Source organism: Globicephala melas, chromosome 2, assembly GCF_963455315.2.
Source record: "Globicephala melas chromosome 2, mGloMel1.2, whole genome shotgun sequence".
NCBI classification, from domain to species: domain Eukaryota; kingdom Metazoa; phylum Chordata; class Mammalia; order Artiodactyla; family Delphinidae; genus Globicephala; species Globicephala melas.
In genome coordinates this window covers 129,728,046-129,752,863 of record NC_083315.2, presented here as the reverse complement: position 1 = coordinate 129,752,863, position 24,818 = coordinate 129,728,046, and the positions used below count along the sequence as shown (strand labels likewise).

Genomic DNA, 24,818 nt, shown 5'->3' with positions numbered 1-24,818 from the left:
GTTGAAGAAAATATTACTTAAGCATTTTTATACTGAGATATTAAAGCTGAAAAAAATTGTAGCATGTGATCAACATGCTAATGAAAAATGGCAGCTGTAATTGAATTTTTGTTAAAAGTTAGAACATATTTGAAATATACAGCTACACCTTATTTCAGAAAGCAGATGATTCTAAATATTTAAATATTTATGTCCTAAACAAACTAAACTTTGGTTTTTACATGATATGTGTAATTTAAAAATTGGCATTCATATCTCAGAGGTAGCATTCACAGACACTGTATTAGATTTCAGAACTAGGTCATAAAGTAAGAAGAGATTTTTTAAAGAAACCCTCAAATTCTAGAAGCTTTATCAGTGTCAGACTATGAGAACTACAGGTGTCTTAGATATCACTGAGACTAACCACTTTACAAATTAAACAACTGGCCCAGAAAAGTAGTGATTTGACAGATATCAATTAGCCAAGTAGAATAGGATTTGGACCAGAACTCATATTCTCAGAATTCTAGTTCAGGACTATTGATGAAATTAAACTACTTAAACAGACCCCTCAACAAAGTTAAAATAAAAAGATAACAAGGACACTTAATTTATAGAAGTTTGTCTTTAGTTAAAACAAGTTAGATGCAAAGTTCTACTTCGCTAAGTTAGAGATTCTGATTTTATTTGTGTGGAGGAAACATTTCTTTTAAACTCCTTTACTTTACCATGAATTTGCTCAACCATCCAAGTCATTAAGTATTGATCACACATATTAGGTGCTGAAGAGCATGCAAAATTTCCTTCAAAACAAATGTACAATAATGGCTGACCTAAAGCAATGTATATAGTATAGTAGAGCGAGGCAGACATTGATGGTATATCACAAGGGGATGTATAGTACTTTCTTTATATTTGGTCAAACTTAGAACAACATAAACTTCCCATAAATTAAGGTGTAAATTACTCAGAGTTCATTTTAATGGGTATTAAATGTAATTTAGCTTTGTTATACGGACATTATAAAGAAAATATGGCGTTGATTTGTTTTATTCCTCTAAGGAAGATAATACAGAAAAAACAAAAGGGGGAGGAGAAGGAAATACAGATTAGTAGCCTATGGGTTGGATCTGATTCACAAAATGTTTTGTTTGGCTTAACCAGTGTTAGCCTATGGTATTTTTTTTAAACAATACTTCAATTCCATTATTTAAAAAGTAGATTTCCTATTAAAAAATCCAAATTTCTTTCTCTTGAAAAATCAGATGATTTGTCAATGTCATCTCACAGCTGAAACTGAATTAATGTAGTGCCCTCTTTAGATATATGCTCTCTAATACACCATAGTCACTACCATTCCCTATTATCTCTCAGAGGGTAATATCCAGGGCCCTCTAGGCCTTTGAGTTTAGGACCCCTGTTTTAAAGGAAGCTCTTTTTGAGTAAGACCCAGAGGATATAGACACAGCAATTAGGACGCTAACTGCCATAGACTAGGCAATAGATAGATGGTAGTATGCACCAGGCATTGTGGATGGGAAGAAGTGAATGGACTTAAGAGATGTTAGGAGGTAACAGACAGGATTTGGGAATGGGGTGAAAGTGAGGTATGAGAGAGAACGCAGCAGCAATGACTCATAGGTTTCTGAACTACGTAAATACATGGATAGCAGTGCCAGTCACTGAAATGGGGAAGAAAAGAGGAAGGTGAGGTTTTGGGGAAAATAGGGGTAGCGTGGGGAGAGAGGAGGAAAGATCCTGAGCTCAGTTGAATATGCTGGATATGGATGTGCTGAATCTGAGGGCTTCAGATATCCTTGAAGAGATGTCAAATAGGTGTACAATATAGAAAGCGAGAGCTCAGAGTCTGTGTTAGGATCATAGATATGTGTACGTGAGTCATCTGCGTTTAAGTGGTATGATACCAAGAATGTGGATGTAATCACTTGGCAAGAGCAAGGGACCTAGGCTTAGGTCTTGAGAATCTTCAACCTCTGAGGGCAAGGCAGAGGCAGATGAGCGTGAAGAGAAGCAAGCAAGGTAGTTTAAAAAAAAAAAAAAATCCAGGACAGTGTGCTAGCCAGTGGAAGTGTTATAGAGAAAATTATGGAGTCAATTGCTGCTGAGAGATGAACCTGGGTGAGGACTGAAAAGTGCCTAATGAACTTGTTGATAGGAAGGTCACTGTGAGCCTTAGGCAACAGCTCTTTTGGTAGAGTGATGGGGCAAAGCAGATTAGAGTGGCTGGGGAAGTGAGAAGATGGTGAGTACGTATATGGTCACCCCTGAAGAAATTTGACCATGAAAAAAAAGTATGAGGTAGCTCTTGGTTTTGTTAAGCCTCTTCATTATTATGTTTTCTATTTTATTAATCTCTACATTAATTTCCTTCTGCTTATTTCCTTTGGGTTTATCTTTTTTTTTAACATAAAATTGGATGCTTACTTAACTTGCTAAATTTCAGGCTCTTCTTTTCTAATGTAAACATTTGAAGTTCCAGATTTACTTCTGTGTGCCAGTTTAGCTGCTTCATATAAAGTTCTGATATATAGTATTTTTATTATCATATTCTAAGTATTTTCTAAATTTCATTGTGATTACATCCTTTACCCATGTGTTCATAAGTGTTTAAAATTTTTCTAAATAAACTTTCACACTTTATTTCTGTTACTGAATTCAAAGAGTTATTTGGGGGTGAGAGAACATAGTCTAAGAAATCCTAATTTTTTGAAATTTAATATTAATAGCTAACAATCATCACCATTTGGCAGGTACCACTCTAAAGATTTTATATGAATTATATACTTTACTCCTCACAATGATTCTATGAGGTAAGTACTATTATTATTCTCATTTTTATAAATGAGGAAATAGGCATAGAGAAGTTATGTCATTTACCCACATAACTTTATGAAGTTACACAGAGCTGCTAAGTGACGGGGCTACACTTTTTACATTCTTCCTCACTTTAGGTCTTATTCTCAGATTATATTTCAAACCTCTGCACTGTTTTTGTTTTTGCAGGGGGAATCAATTTCATTGAGGTATAATATATGTATGTGGGTGCACAATTTGATGAGTCTTGTCATACTTTTGCAACCTGTGAAACCACCACTGCAATCAAATACAGAATCTTTCCACACGCACTAAATTTCATCCTGCCCCAGGCCCCAAGCAATAGGTAATCCACTTTTTGTGACTATAGGTTAGTCTGCAGTTTCTAAAATTTACTATAAATGTAATGCCATAGTGTGAGCTCATTTTTGTCTGGCTTCTTTCATTCTACATACTGATTTTTTAGATACATCCATGTTGTTGTTTTTATCACTAGCACGTTCCTTTCTTACTGCAAAGTATACTCCTTTGTATGGATATACCATATTTTGTTTATCCCTTTGCTTTTTATGGATATTTGGGTTAATTTCAGTTTTGGGCCATTGTGAATAAAGCTACTACGAACATTCACATTCAAGTTTTTGTATGGGCATATGCTTTTGTTTCTCTTGGGCCTCTAGGACTTCAACAGCTGTTTTATGGCGTTTCACTTTTCAAAAACTGTCCAACTGCTTTCCAAAGTGGTTGTAAAACTATATTCCTATCATCAGGGTATATTTTCTTATTAATACACATCTTTGGCAATAGTTGGTATAATCATCTTAATTTTAGTCTTTCTAGTCAATATTTAATGGTATCTCATTGTTGTAATTTTCATTTTCCTGATGACTAACGATCATGAGCATCTTTTCATGTGCTTCTTGGCCACGCATACATCTTCTTTTGTGAAGTGTCTGTTAAAATATTTTGCCCATATTTATTGGATTTTCTTACTGTTGAGTTGTAAGAGTTCTTCATTTATTCTGGATACAAGTACTTTGCCAGATACATGTGCTGCAAATCATTATCCGTTTTGCAAAAAACAAGCTTTTATTTTGATAAAGTCTTGTCAATTTGGGTTCATGCTTTTTGTTTCCTAAGAAATGTTTGGCTCCTACAAAGTAATGAAGATTTTCTTCTACGAGTTTTAGCTTTTACATTTAGGTCTATGATCCATAGCAAGTAGATTTCTAAGTATGGTGTGACGTAAGAATCAGTATTCATTGTTCCCCATATGGATACCCAATTATTTCAGAACCATTTATTGAAAAAAATGTTCGTTTCCTCACTCAATTACCTGAGCACCTTTGTAAAAAGTCTATTGACTATATATGTGTGGGTCTAATTCTGCATTCTCATTTCTTCTCCATTGATCTATATGTCTATCTTTTCCCTAGTATTACAATGTCTCAATTACTATAGCTTTACAGGAAGTCTTGAAATCAGGTAGTGTGATCATCCAACTTTGGTTTTCTTTTTCAAAATTGTTTCCGCTATTCTAAATGCTCTGTATTTCTACATACATTTAAAAATAATCTTGGCAACTGCTACCAAAAAATCCTGCTAATATTTTAATTGGGATTGCATTGAATATATATATCAATTTAGGGGAGAAGTGATATCTTAAAAATAATGGTTCTTCCAGGGTATTTTTTGCCATTTACTTAGGCCTTCTTTAATTTCTCTCAGTAGTTTTGTAGTTTTCATTGTAAAGATCTTGCACATATATTATTTATTCATAAATATTTTAATTTGGGGTGGGGCACTATCGTAGATGGAATTGTTTTTATATTTCTTTTTTCAATTGTTTTCTGCTAGTATATGAAATAGTTTTATCCTGCAAACTTCTTAAATTCACTTATTAGCTCTAGTTGATTTTTGCAGGTTCATTAAAATTTTTTCCTCAATCATGTCACCTACAAATAAAGACAATTTTACTTCTTTCTTTCTAATGTTTGTCTTTTTTTCCTTACCTTGTTGCAATGGCTGAACCTCCAGCACAATGGCTAGGACAAGAAGTGAAGTACCTGCCTCTTGCATAGGGAGTAATCTTTCAGTCTTTCATCATTATTATGTTGGCTACAGGTATTTTTGTAGACGCTCTTTAGTAGATTGAGGAATTTCTGTTCTTAGTTTGCTAAAAGTTGATTTTTTAAAAAAATCATGAATGGTTGTTGAATTTTGTCAAATTCTTTTCCTGTATCTATTGAGATGGTATGATTTTCTCCCCTACACTGCAAATATGGTTTATTACATTGATTTTTGAATGTTAAACCAATGTTGTATTCTTGGGATAAAACATATTTTGTCATGATATGTTATCCTTTATCTATATATTTGGATTTGATTTGTCAAGGATTTTTGAATCTATGTTCATGAGAGATATTTGCAATTATTTTTTAAAAAAAATTATTGTAGTTGATTTACAATGTTGTGTTAATTTCTGCTGTATAGCAAAGTGATTCAGTTATACATATATTCTTTTTCATATTCTTTTCCATTATGGTTTATGACAGGATATTGAATATAGTTCCCTGAAGTTATTTTTATAATTATTTTTTTCTGATTTTTGTATCAGTTAGTCCTCACAATAACCCTATGGAGTATGTATTATTATTATCCATTTTTGGAAATGGGACATAGGCAGAGCCAGTAAGTGGTTGAGATGTACTCTCAGTCACTGTGTCTCACTGCCTCTAATTTGTTAAGTGTTGCTTTCATGCTCTAGTATGTTGTCAATTTCTAAAAGTGTTCCATGAAATAAAAAGAAATTATACTCAATGACTGGCATTTTTTGTTATTTCCTTGCATATTTTTTATATTCTTTATATTTTCTAAGAGCAGAAGTAAAACTAGAAAATTAAACAACACATTCTTGAAGAACCATTGGGTCAAGGAAGAAAGCAGAAGGGAAATCAGAAAATATCTCAAGACATTAAAAAAAATGATGTTAGTTGTAGCTTTTTTTTGTTACATTGAAGTATTTTTTTTCTATTCTCTGTTGAGTTTTTATCATGAAAGGGTGTTAAATTTTGTCAAATGCCTTTTCTGCATCTATTGTAAAGATGTGACTTATCTTTTGTTCTGTTAATGTGGTATATTACATTAATTGATTTTCTTGAACCATCCATATATCTCAGAGGTAATTCCCACTTGGTCATGGTGTATAACACTTTTAATGTGCTGTTGGATTCAGTTTGATAGTATTTTGTTGAGGACTTTTGCATCTATATTCATCAGGAATACTGGCCTGTAGTTTTCTTTTCAGGTGGTATCTTTGGCTTTAGTATCAAGGTGATGCTGGCCTCATTGAACTAGTTAGGAAGTCTTCTCTCCTCTTCAATTTTTTTGGAAATGTTTGAGAATAACTGATATTAACTCTTTAAATATTTGGTAGAATTCTCCAGTGAAGCCATCTGGGTCTGGACGTTTCTTTACTGGGAGCTTTTTGATTATTGATTCAATCTCCATACTAGTTATAGGTCTGTTCATACTTTCTGTTTCTTCATGATTCAGTCTTGGTAGGTTGTATGTTTATGGGAATTTATCGATTTCTTCTCAGTTATTCAGCTTGTTGGTATATAACTACTTATAGTAGTCTCTTATGACCCTTTTTATTTCTGTGGCATCAGTTGTAATGTCTCTTCTTTCATTTCTGCTTTTACTTATTTTGTCTTTTTTTCTTAATTGTCTAGCTAAGAGTTTGTCAATTTTATTTAGCTTTTCAAAAAACTTAGTTTCATCAATTTTTAAAATTGTTTTTTAATTCTCTATTTTGTTTATTTCTGCTCTGATCTTTGTTATCTCCTTCCTTCTGCTAATTCTGGGCTTAGTTTGTTCTTTTTTTCAGCTCCTTGAGGTGTAAAGTTAGGCTGTTCATCTGAGATCTTTCTTCTTTTCAAATGTAGGTGCTTATGGAAATCTCTCTTAGTACTGCTTTTGCTGCAACCCATAATTTGGGGAATGTTGTGTTTTCTTTTGTCAAGACATATTTTCTAATTTCCTTTTTGATTTCTTTGACCCAATGGTTGTTCAACAGTGTGTTAATTTTCACATAGTTGTAAATTTTCCAGTTTTACTTCTGCTATTGAGTTTTAGTTTCATTTCACTGTAGTCGGAAAAGATACTTTGTATGATCTTAATCTTATTAAATGCGCTAAGACTTATTTTGTGACCTAACATGCAATCTACCCTGGAGCAAGATCTATGTGTGCTTGAGAAGAATGTGTATTTTGCTGCTGTTGTGTGAAATGTTCTACATATGTCTGTCAGTGCCATTTGGTCCATAATGTTGCTCAAGTGCTTGGTTTCTTTATTGATCTTCTGTCTGGATGTTCTATCCGTTATTGAAAGTGGGGCATTGAAGTCTCTTACTGTTATGGTGTTACTGTCTTATTTCTCCCTTCCGTTCTGTCAATATTTGTTTTATATGTTTAGGTACTCTGATATTGGATGCATATTTATAATTGTTATATCTACCTGGAGGATTGACCCTTTCATAATATAATAATATAATGTCCTTCTTTGCCTCTTATGACAGTTTTTGACTTAAAGTCTGTTTTGTCTAACTAAAGCAACCCCTGCATTCTTTTGGTTACTATTTGCGTAGTATCTTTTTCCATCCTTTTATTTTCAGTCTACGTGTACCTTTAAATCGAAAGTGAGTTTCTTGTAGACAGCATACAGTTTGGTCTTTTATATTTTTAGTCCATTCAGCAACTCTTATGTCCTTTGATTGGGGAGTTTAATCAATTTACATTTAAAGTACTTACTGGAAAGAAACTATTTATATTGCTATTTTGTTGATGTTTTTCTATTAGCTTTGTAGTTCTTTGGTCTGTTATTTCCTCTCTTGCTGTCTTCCTGTTTTGTTAATTTTTTTTCATATTGATATACTTTGATTATTTTCCATTTTAATTTTGTGTAACTTCTATAGTGTGTGTGTGGTGTATGTCCGTGTGTGTGGTTACCTTAAGGCTTACAAAAAATATCTTATGAAACAGTCTATTTAAAGCTGATAAATTCAACTGCATACAAAAACTCTACACTTAAACTTCTTCCACCCACCCTCCAACATTTTATTGTTGTCATAACTTACATCTGTTTATATTGTGTATCTTTTAATATCTTTATAGTTAGTTTAATATTTATTCTTAACTTTTATACTAGAATTAAAAGTGATTTACCCACCACCATTATAGTAATACAATATTCTGTATTTGTCTATATATTCATCTTTATCAATGAGTTTCATACCTATGCTACTGTGTTACTTTTTAGCATCATTTTGTTTCAACCTGAAGAACTCTCTTTAGCATTTCTTACAAGACAGGTCTAGTGGTGACCTTCAGCTTTTGTTTATCTGGGAAGGTCATGATCTCTCTATTTTTTGAAGGCTAGTTTTGCAGAGTATGTTATTCTTACTTGGCGTTTTGTTGTTGTTGTTGTTTTCTCTTAGCACTTTAATAAGATTATCCTGCTCTTTTTCTGGCCTGCAAAATTTCTGCTGAAAAATTTCTTATAGTCTTGTAGGGGTTCCCCTGTGACAAGTCTCTTCCTTCTCTGCTTTCAAAATTCAAAGGCCTTTGACTTCTGATAATTTGATTATAATGTGTCTTGGTGTGGATTTCTTTGTATTCTTTTGACTTCTTGGATCTGGATGTCCATTTTCTACTCTAGTTTTGGGAATTTTTCAGTCATCATTATCATCATCATCGAATAAGCTTTCTGGTACTTTCTTCTCTGTCTGGGATTCAATGTGTATATGGATCTGTTTGATGGTGTACCATAAGTCCCTTTAGTTTTGTTCATTCTTTTTCATTCCTTTTTCTTTTCTGACTAAATTATTTCCAATGACTTGTCTTAAAGTTCACTGATCCTTTCTCCTGTCTGATATCTAGTCTATTGATGAACTGCTCAAGTGAATTTTTCACTTCAGTTTTCATGTTCTTCAGCTCCATGATTTCTGTTTTGTACTTTTTTTTTTTTTTTTTTGGCTGTGCTGTGTGGCTTGTGGGATCTTAGTTTCCTTACCAGCGTTTGAACCCATGCCCCCTGCAGTGGAAGAGCGAAGTCCTAACCACTGGACCGCCAGGGAATTCCCTTAACATTTTCTATCTCTGTTGAAATTTCTCATGCTTTGTTCTCTTGCCTGTAGTTAGCATCTTAATGACAGTTATTTTGAATTCTCTGTCAGGTAAATTATATACCTGTTTCATTAGGGTTTCTGGAGATTTATCTTGCTTTGTTTGAAACATCTCTGCCTGATTCTTCATTTTTCTCAACTCTCTGCATTACTGTCTGTGCATTAGACAAAACAGGTACCTCTCCCAATCTTCATGGACTGGCCTTGGACAGTAGAACACTGTCACCAATCAACTTGTCCAGAGCCTTTGGGGGCCTCTACCAACTCGTTCCCTCCTCAGGGAGTAGCAGGAAGCTGTAGTTCTGGTTTGCTCGTTCTGTGCTGAGGAAGCAGGGGAGCTATGTTGTCTGCCAGTTCAAATTGCTGTCTCCATTCTCCTCCAGGTGTCTAAACTGTACTGAACCTGTCAGGGTTCTAAGACTGGCAAGACAGAAGCCTGATCTCTGGGGAGCTCCCCAAGAAAAGCTGGGGTGCTGGACATGTGAACTAACCCCTTCCCTCCTCTGGGAGAAGCTGAGACCTAGGAGGTCTCTTCCCAATTTTATGGCACTGTGCTGGGGTCAGGGACTCTGACGAGAGTCTGTCTCAAATCTCCCTACTGGTTTTGGTGATTCTCGTTTTGTGTTCACCTGCAGTGCAGGAGCCTTTCAATTCGTTTCTGGATCTCTCACAAAGGGAATTTGTGACTTGTTGCTGATCAGTATGTTTTCAGGGGGATGGAGGGTCCATCACCATCTTGCTGATGTCACTCCCAACTTAGCTTTTATTTCACCCTTATTATTGATAGTTTTATTGTGGGTAGAATTTTGCTGGTTATTTTCTCTCAGCATTTTCAAGATGTTTCACCATCTTCTGGATTCATTAGTTGTTAATGAAATGCCAACAAAAACTAACTTTCATTCCTTTGTTGGTAATATTATCTCTAATTGTTTTAAAAACATTTTGTCTTTGGTATTTTGAGGTTTTACTCTTTGTTAGTTTTCTTTTAACCTGTCTTGGGTTTTTTGGGCTCTCTGAATTTGAAATTTGGCATCTTTCATAAATTTGGGAAAACTCTAAGTCATTATTCTTTTAAGTAATTTCTCTGAAATTCTAATTAGATATACACTGGACCTGCTCATTATATCTTCATTCTCTCTTAATCTCTTATTTCCATCTTTTATTTCTCTGGGCTATATTCTGGGTGATTTTCTCCCTCAGATCTTTGAGCTTAATGATTTCTTTTTAGCTATTTAATCTGTTCAGTTCATTACAGTTTCTAATTTTAATTGTATTTTTCATTTAAAAAATGACTTTTCTCCAAATGTGCCTAGTCAATTTTGATTATTTCTTTATCATATATCACCAGTGTTTACTTACTTAAATCAGATAAGTGAAAATTTTACACAATCTATCTGATAATTCTGACATCTTCAATCTTTGCAGGGAAGAGTCCCTAGAGTGATTTTTCATTTTGAGCTCATGTTCTTTCAAATTTTATTTGTCCGGATTCTGGGAGTATAGTACACTCCTCAACAGATTATTTGCATTTGCTCCTTCCAGGTCCTTGAGGTTACCACCAACCCAGGATATTTCCCCCTCTAAAATCACAGAAGTGTGATTTCAGGCTTCAAACTTGTGTGAGAATAAGCTTGTTACATATTTTCAGAGAAGACATTTCTTTCCTCAATTTGTACCTCCTTCACCCAGAGCCAAGACAGAGACAAGCATAAATCCCACCACCAACCTCTAAGGACCTGCTTATTTATCCCATAATTCATCCACTGAAGATGTGTGTTCCGAGAGTCCTGGCTTTAAGTTGGAGCAGATGAGTTCTTTGTTTAGACCTCGCCACCAGGTATTGCCTCCTGTGTCACCTCTTCAGAACCCCAGCACATTGAAATCCAGGCTTTAGGTTAGCAGGAAGCAGCTAGCAACTACCCCCAAACCCAAGACAAACATTTGTGTGGTACTTTATAATTTCATATTCACTTCTTTTTTTGTGGTTTCTTGTCTCTGAGGAACTTCCTCACTTACCAGCTCAATCATTCATTGAAAGGGATTAAATGCTCTCTGTAGCATTTTAAGGCATTTCTCGGAATCTCTGTTCAGCCAGATGGCCCTGGTTTCTATTTCTATAAACTAGGAGGCGAGGGTCATGTGCTGAGTATGAAGGAGGAAAAAAGTTTGCTGGAGAGTGGAAAAGGTTTGAAATGGTGGAAAATGGGAAAGCAAGTTAAATAGTGAGCACTAAATAATAAACAGTGTTAATGGTATTCAGAAAAGTTCACAGGGAGCGATCACTTGACAAGACTTTATAGCCTGTGGGCTATGCAGTAGTCTCATTTCTGATACATATTATATTAGCCATAAAACCTTGGACAAATCACACCTTGTTTATATCTACCTATTTCATAGGGATTATGAAGACAACTGTTATGAAGTGCTTTGAAAATATTAAATCACATAGAATGTAAGGCATTGTAATCAGGTCTTTGCCATGGAACTGTATCGCAAACTCTTGCTTCACAGATGATCTCAGGAAAAACAGAATCAAGTTAATGGATAGAACAGTTTAGAAGATTTGGATAAAAACAGTTCATAATCACAGTTATGGATAAAAACCCAACATTGACAAAACCACGATTTCCAGTAAATAGTAACTGACTCATGATGTGAGACTTGCTTGTTCTGCAGACTTTTCTGTTTAATAGAATTTGTTGAAATCAAATTAGCAAAGCCCTAATTATCATGGGCCATTTGCCATGATATAAGAATAGTTTTGCTAAGCAAAACTCTAATATATTAAAGTGGCTTCATTAGTAAGATTTTACCTGTAGTAATCAGAAGTAACTAACTAAACCAAGAAAATCTAAGAGAATCTTAGCATTCATATCATAAGCAATCTTTTAGGCAGAAAATATAAAGATCCCAGAAAGTACACAAATAATTTACCTCACATATTCATCAAAATTAACTCTCAAATTTTAGATAGCTAAATATTTTCAAGATTTTGGCCTTTTCAAGATTGTCATTCAAAAATATATTCACCATTGTTCTATGAGATTAAAGTATGATAAAATAACTTCTTTTCCTTAAGGAATTTCTATTTTAGGTGGTAGAAATACTTTTGTGAGAAATCACAGAACATGGTAACAAAACCAAAGTACCTGTTAAGTTGCACTCCATGTTGTTTGACATTCCATCAATATTTGGAAGAATATATCCAATGTCAGGGACAATGATAGCATCCATGAATATAAGAGTTAAGATTCTGAATTTAATTTTCCTAGCTGTTTTGGCACTGTGATTTAGTCACTGCATTTTATCCCGATTAAGCAACTGGCACCCATTTTACAAAATTGCAAGAAAAAAATGTCACTATGGGTCATGGAGATGAATTCATTGATTTTGGCATACATCAACAATACTCCAAAGATAGTATACTATCAACACTCATTTTTAGTCCTTTTACTTGTTCCAATGGTAGGTACCATGTTTTATCACATAATTTGTTTTAAAGACTGAAACCTTCTCTGTTAAACATACAGGACTGTGAACCGTTCTCTGGTAAAGTACACGTTCTATTAATCATGCTGGAAAAAGTTCAATAGGTGTTTTTAACTTAGTGTACAGGTTTTTCTTTTTTTCTTTTTTTCAACTATCTGCTTCCAGGAGGTTAAGTATGGTAAATCTAATTATTTCAGAAAGGGTTACTCCCCCTCATTTGAATTCCATTCAAGTGTAGTCAACAAAAGAAAGAGTGGTTTAGGCAGTCTTAACTTTTTTTTTTTTTTTTCGGTAAGCAGGCCTCTCACTGCTGTGGCCTCTCCTGCCACGGAGCACAGGCCCAGCCGCTCCGTGGCACGTGGGATTCCCCTGGACCAGGACATGAACCCGCGCCCCCTGCATCGGCAGGCAGACCCCCAACCACTGCACCACCAGGGAAGCCCTTAACTTTTTAATATAAATTTATTTTTTATTTTATTTATTTTTGGCTGCGTTGGGTCTTCGTTACTGTGCGCGGGCTTTCTCTAGTTGTGGCGGGGGGGGCTGCTCTTCTTTGCAGTGCGCGGGCTTCTCACTGCAGTGGCTTCTTTTGTTGTGAAGCATGGGCTCTAGGCACGTGGGCTCAGTAGTTGTGGCTTGCTGGTTCTACAGTGCAGGCTCAGTAGTTGTGGAGCACGGGCTTAGTTGCTCCGCAGCATGTGGGATCTTCCCGGACCAGGGCTCGAACCTGTGTCCCCTGCATTGGCAGGGGGATTCTTAACAACTGCACCACCAGGGAAGCCCAGTCTTAACTTTTCGAAAACTTATTTTTAGAAGAACTAGCAAAATGTATTCAAAGTAGTAATGGTTGTTTTACTAACTTTATTTTTACACTGCTCTATGGTTCTTTGTAACTAAGTCCTTAAAGTTAGGATGTTTTTAATTAGTGAGAAATGGACACAACAAATACTTTAAAGAGGTCAAAAGTAAAATGAAATTGGCATTTAATATGACAGTAAAGACAGAGTGATTTGGTAATCAAGAAGCACAACTATTTAAAACAGATATAAGGGCCTTTTGTTAAAAAAAAGGTCAAATTTTAGTTAAGTTTTGTTTTTGTCACCATGTAGACTTTCCATATCGCTTTGCTATAATACAAAGAACTCACTGGGGGGATTCTCTGGTGGCGCAGTGGTTAAGAATCCGCCTGCCAATGCAGGGGACATGGGTTCGAGCCCCGGTCTGGGAAGATCCCACATGCCGCGGAGCAACTAAGCCCGTGTGCCACAACTACTGAGCCTGTGCTCTAGAGCCTGCAAGCCACAACTACTGAGCCTTCGTGTCACAACTACTGAAGCCCGCGCACCTAGAGCCCGTGCTCCACAACAAGAGAAGCCACCGCAATGAGAAGCCCGCGCACTGCAATGAACAGTAGCCCCCACTCGCTGCAACTAGAGAAAGCCTGGGCACAGCAACGAAGACCCAACGCAGCCAAAAATAAATAAATAAAATAAATTTATTTTAAAAAAGAAAAAACAAAGAACTCATTGGGAAAGCTTTATTCATTCAGAACGGTCAATAAGAAGTGTGCTTCCAGTTACTTGAAATTGATATAAAAATTTGAATTCAAATACTATTTTAAATATAGATTCCTTTGGATTTTTTTAGTGAATATGGAAATGATTTCTGGTTAAAATATCTCTTTCTAAACAGGTTGAAAATTTGTTCAAGTTATAGTTATGTGTCTTAAAATTGTTAATTTTACTAAAAAAAAGGATAGACAAACAACCTACACTCTTTCTAGGAGACACTACAAAATGAAAAAAACTTTAGTTCAGCTTCTTTCCAAATTATGTTTTCTAGGGTAATAGAATCTTATTGCTTTTTAAAAAGTACATGAAACAAACAAGAGATCCATTTAACAGGAAGACTTTTAGATGTTTAAATTCTCTGTCACTAGCTTGGAATAACAGCAATCAAAAGACTGAAAACCCAATCTAGATATTGTGTAGTTTATTGTGTAGAAGTTTATTGTGTAGTTTATTGTGTAGAAGTATACTTTTAGAATTTTGAGCTTAAATACAGATGCTTTTTTTCTATTGTGATAATGTTTACTCACATTGTGTTTACCTCAGGGTGACAGGTATGACTGGTAAAGGGCACAAGCGGACCTTCTGGGGCACTTAAAATGCTGTATATTTTAATCTAGTGGTGGTAACACGAGTGTATGTAAAATTTCACCTAGCTGTATACTTAAGCTTTATGCACTTTATGTTATATGTTATATCTCAAGAAAAAAGTAAAAAGAGTATTTAGCTACTTTATGAAATGCCCACCAATTATTTTACGATGAGTCATTAATATGACTTTGTTAGTCAAAAATGCATAGGGGAAAAACAAATTATCTGATACTCATGGCCTAAGGACTGCTAGTCACTCTGAGGTAAATTAACTATATCTGAAGCTAGAGCAAAGCTTTAATGATGAGATGTTGCTGGTAGTGTATCAGAAATTGTGTCAGGAAGAATACAATGTATCAGCTTAACTATGAAGGACTGAAGTGTTATAACAGTTTAAACAACAACTAGAAGATCAGAACATCTTCAAATAAGTGACATGACTGGCATGTTTATTTGATTTATGATTACCCATGCTTTTTACTTACGGCTTCTTAATGTTTGGGTTTTTGTCATTGTATTGCTTGGACTTCCAAATGATGGGGAATTAAAGCTAAATTAGTTTTGTTGCCTATTCTGAACTGTTGTTTTTAGTGTGGTAAAAAGCTGAAGTTATGACTGTGCTTTTAAAATTATGCATTCTACTTCCTAGCTATTATGGGAGAAAAGAGTTGGTTTACGCAGGGAATATAAACACTTAATCTGCCTCAAATGTTTTTTTACTTTTGCTCAGAACTATGTTAATTCTCATCACCTCCAAAAGCCTTTGAGAGGATTAGCTGCATAGACCAATATTGTTCTATATTAGTCAGTATTAAGCATATGATGTCACCTTGTTTCCTCTCCTCCTCAAGATTTTTTTTTTTTTTGCGGGGAGGGCGGGGGAATTGTTTTTTTTTTTTTTTTTTGGCAATTCTCAAAATACTGTGGCTTAAATACCACTAGCTGGCACACATGATTGACAACCTTACACTCCCAAACCTGTTTGAAATGGGTTAAATACCTAAGTGCTGCAGAACAATGCAAACCAACCAGCAATTCCTCATAAAAGAGAAAGGGGGTGTGATTAGGTTCCAGCTATTAAGCAAGTTATTGAAAAAACAGTTTGGTGGTTTGTTTCTGCAATAGGCGCAGGTTAAGCTAGTATTTTCTCTCTTAATTAGCTCAAAAAAAAAAAAAAAAGACTAGTCTATAAGAGGTAGGATAAATAGCCAAAACAAAACATGAAGCAACTGGGGCAAACACACTCGGGGCTTTACGGAGGTCTTTATACTGATCCTCGACATTGGTTATGGCTTATTAACCCCGCCGGAGAACTATCGAACGGAATCTGTGTGAGGCTTATCGAGCCCGGGGAAAGGAGATGCAGGAGAGAATAAAGCTTCTAATAAAAGAAACGCAGCAACAATAGCAGAGGAACAGCTCTGCCTGGTGACGTAATGGCTGGCAGCAGTCCAGCTTCAGCAGAGCTGCTGCTACCTCAGCATCCAACCTCTCTCAACACAGTCCAGCTTCAGCAGAGCTACTGGGGCTGCTACTTTTTGCGATGCCACTTTGTCGGTGGCACCGACACCTTCCCTTAGAGGGCCAGGACGCTGAACAAAGGCTGGTCCTGCTGTTTCAAGTTGTCGGAACACACACTCTCGCTCACACCCCGCAAGCCCCTCAGTCGTCGAGCCGATCGGCTGCTTAAGTTTAGGACGAGAACCCTGGCGCACACACCATGCGTGCCTCGGTTTCCCCCGGGCTGCTCTCGGGTCCGCCTCTCGCGGTTCGCACCGCCCCCCCCCCCGCCACCAGTCCTCAGCCCGAGTTGAACTCGGCAGCCCCGCTCTCCCGCCCGGCCCCGCGTGCTGGTCCTCCCGCCTTACCTCCGCTAGGTAGAGGTTGAGGAGACAGAGCGTGGAGAACTGGAGACAGGAGGGGAAGCAGTAGAGCAGCCAGTGGGGGAAGAAGTGCAGGTGAGCGGGCGGCCGGAGCAGGGGCAGGGAGCCGCTGAGCGAGAAGGCGGCGGAGAAGAGGGTGGTCCTGAGCGCTGCCCACAGGAGACAGAGGAAGAGGCAGAGGCTCTGGTAACTCAGCCGCCGCTCACGGTACAGGAGCAGCCGCCACAGCTGCAGGTAGGCAAAGGCGAAGAGCGCGGCGTAGAGCAGGGCGTGCAGGATGCTCAGCGCCAACTGCACGGAGCCCGGCACCGCGGCGCCTCCGCCGCCCCCGCCGGGCGTGGAGGGCTCGCGGCCGGCCGCCGGACCCGGCACGGACGCCCTCATGAGGGGGCTAGGGGGCGGGCGAAAGAGCGCGGGAAGCAAGGGGCCGGACTCGGAGCCGCTGTCGAGGGGGAGAAGGATGTCTCCCTGACCCCCCACCCACCCCAACCTCCAACCCCAGGAAGCGCCGTGACAGGACCCGGAGCCCCGCGGAGAGCAGCCGCGGCTCCTGGGACCCCGCCTCCTCTCCCCGCCCCCCCCCCGGGGGGTCTCGGCTCCTCCTGCTGCGGCTCGGCTCGGTAGCTGCAAAAAACAACTCTCGGCTGGAGACAATCAGCTGAGAAACCCGAGCATTTGAGGTGCTCGCTCCGCACCGTGGGCTCCCGCCGATTGGCCCAAGCGGGCTCGCCCCTTGCGCGCCGCGCTCGGAAGGCCACAGGCCGCTGGACCTGTCGCTCCAGGAGGCCAAGCTCTGATTGGGTGCCCGCTTTCCCCTCTTGCTCCTCCCCTTCACTCCCCACCCATGCTGCCGATTGGCCCAGCAACTGCACGGCCAGCTCGCGCCTGCGGGCGGGCTCGGTTGTCGCCTGTCAGCGGGGCGGCTGTCGCTCCGCCCCCTGCGCTTCCCATTGGCTGGAAAGGCTGCACGTAAGACCCACGAGGACCGGGAGGAGCCTCGCGGTTGTTTTTTGCCCAGCAGGCAGACTCCACCGAGCGGTGGAGGCTGCTGGCGCGGAGGGTTGGGAGCGCTGCGAAGCCGCAGGTAGGGGGAGCGGTTCGTGGATGCCCGGCAAGCGAGGTATGGGCCCGCCTTCTGCCTCTCATCCTTCTTGTGGCGGGAACTGTCGGTCAGCCGTCCGGGTCCCAGCCCGCAGGTCTTGTCCTCAGGTCTCGATAGGTAGGTGGCAGCGCGGGTCCTGCAGGCGAGGGCTGTGGTTTCTGACAGCAGAGATGCCTGCGGGGATTCAGACCTGGCGGCTCTCCCCCAGCAAGGACAGCACTGCCCAGCTCTGGAGTTTGGCTTAGAAGGGGCCTCACCTGGATCCTTTTAAGGGACGTTTTGCTTTCTTTTTTTCCCTAGCGTGAGCAGGTAGTAAAACGGGAGACCTTCTGTGGGGAGAGGGCAAGGAATGAGGCGAAGGCTGAACGGAAGCTCTAAGTAAAAGAACCTCCCTCCCTCGGGATGTGTCCCAGAAAGAAGAGTGGAATTAGAATGGGATGGATATGGAAGCCGTCTCAGGGTGGGGGGAAGGTGGGTCTTTAAAACTTAGAATTTGGAAAGATGCTGTGGGCATAAGTTTAGGCAAAACGGCAGAATCAGAATTTTAAGTCTTTGAATGTCTAGAGAGGAAAAGGTAGAATAGTCTGTGCTTCTTAAATTCCACATGTATTCCTTCAAGCCTTAGTCCCCTGTGTGGTGGATGGTGGCGCTATTTCTAGGGCTCAGAGATATACAAAACACATGCTATATTATGTTTCTGCTGTAAATAAATGAGGAATAAATAGATCTTCCCACGTATATTGGACTGAGATAATATTTGTTGACTTTTTTTGGGGGGGATGTTTGGTAATAAAATGAGCAAATTAGTGCAAAATGGTGAGGGAATAATTTGTGTTCCCCTTAGGATGGGTGGCATATCGCTAAATAAGTATCCCTCTGAAAGACAGTGCTACATTTATTGGTGCAGCTAAGACTCAGCCTCTCCTAACTCACCATTCTAAGAAGAGTGTTGCTACTTTCTTTCCTAGCTAAGTGATCCACAGGGAAGGTAAAAATCTCTTGTGCTCCAGATTGTGGGACAGTAGTTTCCCCAGGCACCAGATACTGGTGTGTTTTGGATTCTTTGTAGGTGTGCTGACAAACTGTGATAGATGTTTAGGCCTGGCACTGTTATGTGGAGATCCCTCTGATGAAACATTCAGCTGAGTAGGTTGTGCTGTGCAGCCTACAGTAGAGTACAACTTGCTGTAAGAAGTTAACAGTCCTAATCCAACATCAGCGCTCTAAAGAAGGAGCTCAGCTTTATTGGAATTGAAGACATTTGCCTCATGGATTCATAGGGAATGTGGTTAGGGCAGTACACAGTTCTATTTGAAAGGGGACAGAGTGCTCCGGGCCCCAGTGAGGTAACTGATTGCAGTTATGTGCTTAAGCCCATAAATTAAGCATAAACTCAGAGTTATGTGCTTTTAGGCACTTGTCAAAATCAGGAAAGCCTCTTATTCTCTGGCATGGCCTATTTTTGTATCTTCTATAATCAACGAATCAGGTCATGAATAGATTTTCACCATGAAGGGGTTTTTCTTTTTTTTCCTGTATTCTCTACTCAAAGTGAGAGTAAACGACATTTGGATAGCACCCATACTAGTTTTACATCTTTGTTTGTGAGACTTTTTATTCCAGTGTCATAGCAAATCAGAATATCCGCTTTTTTTTCCCTTCCTTTTTTGGGGGCATATATATGGGGGGTGCAGGTAGAAGATTTTGCCCCACTCCCTTGAGGGAACTCTTAAGTGGATAGATGTTGACTCCTTTTATTGCCTCCTTTGGGTCTTAAGTGGTAAACTGTGATGAGATCTAATCAACGTTTTATTTGAGTCAGGTTCAGTGAGCAGGTTCTGTTCTCTAAAAGCGGCATTAAACTGTAAGCAAGCTAATTTTTGACAGAATGTTCCTACAGGAACTTTGTAAGCATTATATGCCCCATTTGTTGCAGAATATGAAATGTGGCATTTCCCAGAGAATGATGCCTGTAGATCTTGGTGTAATTTGTTTAATGTTTACAGTTGTTAATTTCCTCTCTTTCTTGAGAGGGGAAACCATTAGTTTTATGTTTAATCATAAGGGAAATTTAGGCCTTTAAAGGGGAAACTATCCAAGGGTCTTCTAGAAAAGCTTGCTCCTGGGTAACCTAAAATTGGAAATATGTCCAAATACACAATGGTTGAATATTGTTGTTTTGAGAGAGCAGATTACTCTAGCACAATGTTCTTTCAAACATTTAAAAGCAGAACCATTTGCCAAGTGTTATTATATGTAGGACCCAATCCCAAAGTGTGATTGCTGTAGCTGAAGAGGGCCACCAGTTGCTCCACCTACGCAGAAAGGCAAATCTTTGCCCCCTCCTCTCACTAGCAAGATGATCAGTGTTTTTCTCTTGAAGTACTTCCTCATCATTGCCCTTGGGGGCTTTCTCAGAATTCCGGTGCTGAGCAAAACAAACTTTTGTTGCCTTTAACTTTTTATTTGCAAGCTTTAGCCCTTTTTGTACTGTAGCCTTACTCATCCATTCTTACAGTGCTTGTCATCCTCCTGTATTTGTCCTTAGTTAAATGTCACATATTTTTTCCAACTTTTAAATGACCTGTGCATGCATACTTGTTTAGAGTTTAGGGATCAGGCAAAAGTTACATCTTGCCTACTGACTCTGATTAGTTCCACCAGGAGCGTTATACTGAGGAACTGAGGGCTCCTTCCAGCCCCAAAGGTTAAGAGTCTGCACTTAGTTGTGAGGTGTCTGTGTGTAGGATAGGCAAACATTTGCCTATGACTTCCATTTTCTTTTTGTATTGGCACTGGTTGTGGTACCAGTTGTATTTTAAAGAGTCATCTTCCCTTTTAGAATCTTTCTAAAGTGAAATTGGGTCAATTTCTTGTGAATTCTTTGAAATATACTGCTTTAAAAATCTAGGATATGTATTTATGTTCAAGTCACTCTCCTCTTAGCTGTTACTAAAACAAATAGGGCTAGGTTGGGTTATACTGTAAAAACAACCCTAAATCTTCAGAGATTTAAAGTAAAGTTTATTTTATGTTAACACTGAGTTGGCTGGGAACCTTGCCCCATGTTGTCCTCTTTCTGAGACTTGGTTCAACAGAGAAGACCTTGGTTTGAGTGTTTTCAGTCATCATAGCAGAGAACAAAGTGTGTCATGCTTCATGATACATATATGTTAACTCTTAAAAGCTTCCAGAAGTTACATATTCACTTTGCACATTTCATTGGCCAAATCAAGTCATGGCCATACCTAACTCAAGGAAGTGGGGAGTAGGATTTTAACATGTGCAGAGAACTAGAAACATTTGGACAGTCTACCCTTTTTGTCAATAGATATTCTCCTTCCTACATGTACTTAATCCTTGGCTCTTCTCAGTGGAGATAACCCCTAAATCCCATCCAGTCACTGCAAGCTCAAAGTCTGGGATCTCTGAGTAGTACCCAGTAGCCATAATCTCTTGTAGTCTCTATCTTTATAAATTATCTGTCTCCGTCACCCTGTTGAATACATAGTGTAGGGACAGATAACTATAAACTATAGTAAGTGTTCCCATTTGGAGAGGAGAAGAATGGAAGACATATACCAGACTCTGGACTGTAGCAATTTTGGAATCTTGCTGGGCAGATATTGCTAGAGCTCTAAATTATAAGAAAGATGATATGAAAAAACACATTGAATGACTAGCCCACTTTAAAAATAATTAGATGCAACAGACACAATATTACTGTGTGAAATTGCTATAAAAGCTTCTAAACATTTATATGCATTTTCTGTGTTTATCTCATTATTGTGGACCAGTGACATACAGTTCATATTCTAGCACATTCCCTGGAGCATAGTTCTCTATGGTCCTTGGCTTTATGCCCTGCAAGAGATCCTTTCATTTTTATTATCTTTGGCCCCACCTGAAGTTGGCTTTGGAGAATGTGGCTTCTTTCCATGGCTGAGTAGTTTTGTCAGCTTGTTTCCGGACCCTACAAGCATGGGGGCTTAAGGATTGTTTTAAGTTTTGAACAGCTTAGTCTTTTGGATGGTGGTGCTTCTTTGAGTACCTTTCTTTTAATACCTCGTTAAACACAATCAACAGCAACTATCACACAGTACTCATTTCTGTCTTCCAGCCTCTTCTCTTAGGGCCATAGATAAGTTCTTTAGCCACGTGAACCTAGCATGTGCTCGTAAATTCATTAGGTACTTGTCACCTCCAACTTACTGTAGCGACAGTTTCATCAAATGTTTTGTTATTCCTTAACATGGATCATTTGTTGAGGTCTTGTCTCTATGTTTCTTTGAGGAGAGTTTCCCTGAGTACTCCCAGAACAGCTTTCCTGCTGCGTGGCGCCTGAGCGAGTATGTGGGGTTCTTGTTAAGGCAGCACCTCACTTCTAGTTTGTACACCAGTGAAGATAAACTAGATTATGCTACAATAAAAAACCCCAATCTCAGTGGCTTAAGACAACGAAGTTTATTTCTTCCTATATCATATGCTCATTGCATACCAGCTGGGGGTTCTCTGGGCTGTGCTTCATCTGGGAGCCATGCTGACAAACAGCCACCATCTGAGTGTTTTCAGTGACTATGACAGAAGAAAAGAAAGGCAGGCATATGACACAGTAGCTGTTAAACTGTTGCCTGAGACAGGCCACTTTGGCTCCCATTTTATTGGCCAGGGTAAGTCACGTGGTGGCCTCAAACTTCAGTAGTGGTGGGAAGTGCAGAAAGCTAAGTGTGATCCTAGGTATAGCTGACAGGAGAACTGGAACTGTTTACCCCATACTGATGAACCATCACACCAAGGTAACAAGGCCACATTCCTCCCAAGGAACTCAGCACTTTGTGGTGACACTTAAATTTTGAAGCATTAAGTGTTGTTCTCTATCCCATTTTCTAACTACCAGAGAAGAAAGTCACCAAGTACCCTCTGTAGCTTTGTTTTTAACTCTGTTCTTGCTAGGTGTTCTCTTTCCTCACTATTTCCCATCCACACTTGCCTTCTCTTTGTTTAAAGTTATTTTTATGAGGAGACCATGTCTCTGGGCAAAAGCATTTCAATTACCATGCATGTGAAATGAACACTTTTTAGTGACACCACAGGGGTAGATTGGATTAATATGAGTAGTAGCTATGGAAGATTTGATTACATACAAGTAATATTTTTCTTTTTAAGTCAAAGTGAAAAGGTACACTGTTTAAAAGAGTCAGTTCTAGAAGGCTTCAAAATTCCCCTTGGTATCTTACCCCCTCCAATTTCTTGTTCCTCAGAGGCAATTACTTTGAACCACTCACAGTTTCTTTTGGTGTTGATCTTTCCATTTCCAATAAACTTGGCTTTTGGTCTCGTGAAAAATGAAGATTTAGCTCTCTTTCATCCCTTTTCCCACCCTGACTGTATGCTCCCTTACTTTCAACTCAACTCAACTCTGTTACGGATCTGGTTAAATCATTATTCAGTGTGTATCTTATGACCATATAAGCTGTGTTTCTAGCTGACCCACACAGTATTCTCTGCTTTAAGTAATTTTTTAAATAATCAAACTTACAAAAGGATGGAGAAAACTGCAAAAGTTACTACTGAGTACCTATCTCTGAATAATCACCCACATCTCTAATTGCCGAAATGCATAGTACGTTCATATGGATAATCTAATCTGTCCAATGAGGTGGGTGTGGGGAAGTATTCAAGCATTGAATGTGTGTGGTTAGACCTTTGGTTCTACCAAATACACTCTACGTGAAAAGAGTATGTTAACTTTAGTATCCAATTTAGTGTTTAAATGACTGAATTGTAACCACAGGGCCAGGAAAAAAGATATTTATACTTGGATTTCTCATTTGTGCTTTTACTTAAATGTTTATCCTTTTAATTAGGTTGGAATTATTTCATACAGTAACATGTTATATTCTTTCGGCCTCAGGATGCATGCATCTCTCCCTCAGAACATAAGGAAAATATTGGATGACTCATTTTATACCATTTTCATTAATATAAAGTGGCTTTAAAATATGCTGGTTTAAAATAGATTTAATGTATAATACTTTAATGTCAAGGATACCTCTTAATTATATTATTAAAATTACTTTTTACATACCTCTCTCAGTCCTCACTCCTCATTCTCCTTGAGTTTTTGAACTCTTGGCTCATTATTAAAAGTTGATGGCAAATTTGTTCACTGCTTGATATAAACTAGTTCTAGTGAAAAGAATTATTAGGAAGTAATCAATAAGTAATTAGCTCCTGTTTTAGGAATACCTGTTCCTTACGGAGAGTTATTATACGCTTGTTGATAGTATTGAAAGACCAGAGTATATGGAGTTTCAGTTTATCAATTCTATTGTACAATAAATTGAAGAGTAAATTTTTTCTCATTACCCCTGAAATGCTAAATTGAAGAGTTAATGGTCTTTCATGACCATTGAAATGGTAGGTGTCTAATTTAGTATGATTTTTTCCTAAATTTTTTATTCTTTAATCATTTCTTTACTGAAAAGTTCCACTCCTATCCTTATGAGTAATTCTTGCTATATTCTCCTGTCTCCTGTTTTGACCTAGTGATCTTTGTTTAAAAGATAAGGGTTCGGGCTTTCCTGGTGGCGCAGTGGTTGAGAGTCCGCCTGCCGATGCTGGGGACACGGGTTCGTGCCCCGGTCCGGGAAGATCCCACATGCCGCGGAGCGGCTGGGCCCGTGAGCCATGGCTGCTAAGCCTGTGCGTCCGGAGCCTGTGCTCCACAACGGGGAGAGGCCACAACAGTGAGAGGCCCGCGTACAGCAAAAAAAAAAAAAAAAAAGATAAGGGTTCTATTTGAAATTAAAATTAAAACAAAATTCTCACCTATACCTGTGGGTATATCTTTACCTTCTAGAAGTGCGATGTTTAATATAAAAACTAATTTTCCTAAACTATCTTCTTTTAAATGTAGATAATATATATCATCAGTAGAAAAGCTTCCTGAAAGAAGAAATTGTTCAAAAGAAATTTGAAAGTAGCAAAAGTATAAGACAAAGATAATTGACAGCAGATACAGAGGACAGCATGGGAGTAAGTACAGCATGAAAGAAGATGAGATGATAATATCTAGAGCAAATCTGAGTTCAGAAAATAGAATTGAATTAAAATATGAGTTGAAAAAGATACTTGAATTTCTAAACTGTTTAAATAAATCTAAGTCTTAGGAATTACTAAAT

General features: G+C 38.5%; 2 protein-coding genes across 7 annotated transcripts in view; one reads left to right on the top strand and one right to left on the bottom strand.

The window, feature by feature from the left end:
* GPR137C (G protein-coupled receptor 137C) overlaps positions 1–17,015 on the bottom strand; it is a 55,172-nt gene extending 38,157 nt beyond the window's left edge. The window contains exon 1 of the mRNA XM_030854982.2: positions 16,518–17,015. Coding sequence (XP_030710842.1) covers positions 16,518–16,916 — 399 coding nt within the window. The 5' untranslated portion in view covers positions 16,917–17,015. The remainder of the gene's footprint in view (positions 1–16,517) is intronic.
* A 554-nt stretch (positions 17,016–17,569) lies between these two features.
* Positions 17,570–24,818, top strand: part of TXNDC16 (thioredoxin domain containing 16) — a 113,575-nt gene continuing 106,326 nt past the window's right edge. For 2 of the 6 annotated variants that reach the window (XM_030854981.2, XM_060293620.1), the window contains exons 1-2: positions 17,572–17,652; positions 24,554–24,672. The gene's annotated coding sequence lies outside the window, so the exon portion shown is untranslated. Of the gene's footprint in view, positions 17,752–24,553; positions 24,673–24,818 lie in introns of all 6 variants that reach the window. The other 4 variants (XM_060293617.1, XM_060293616.1, XM_060293619.1 and 1 more) reach the window with 4 other exon arrangements.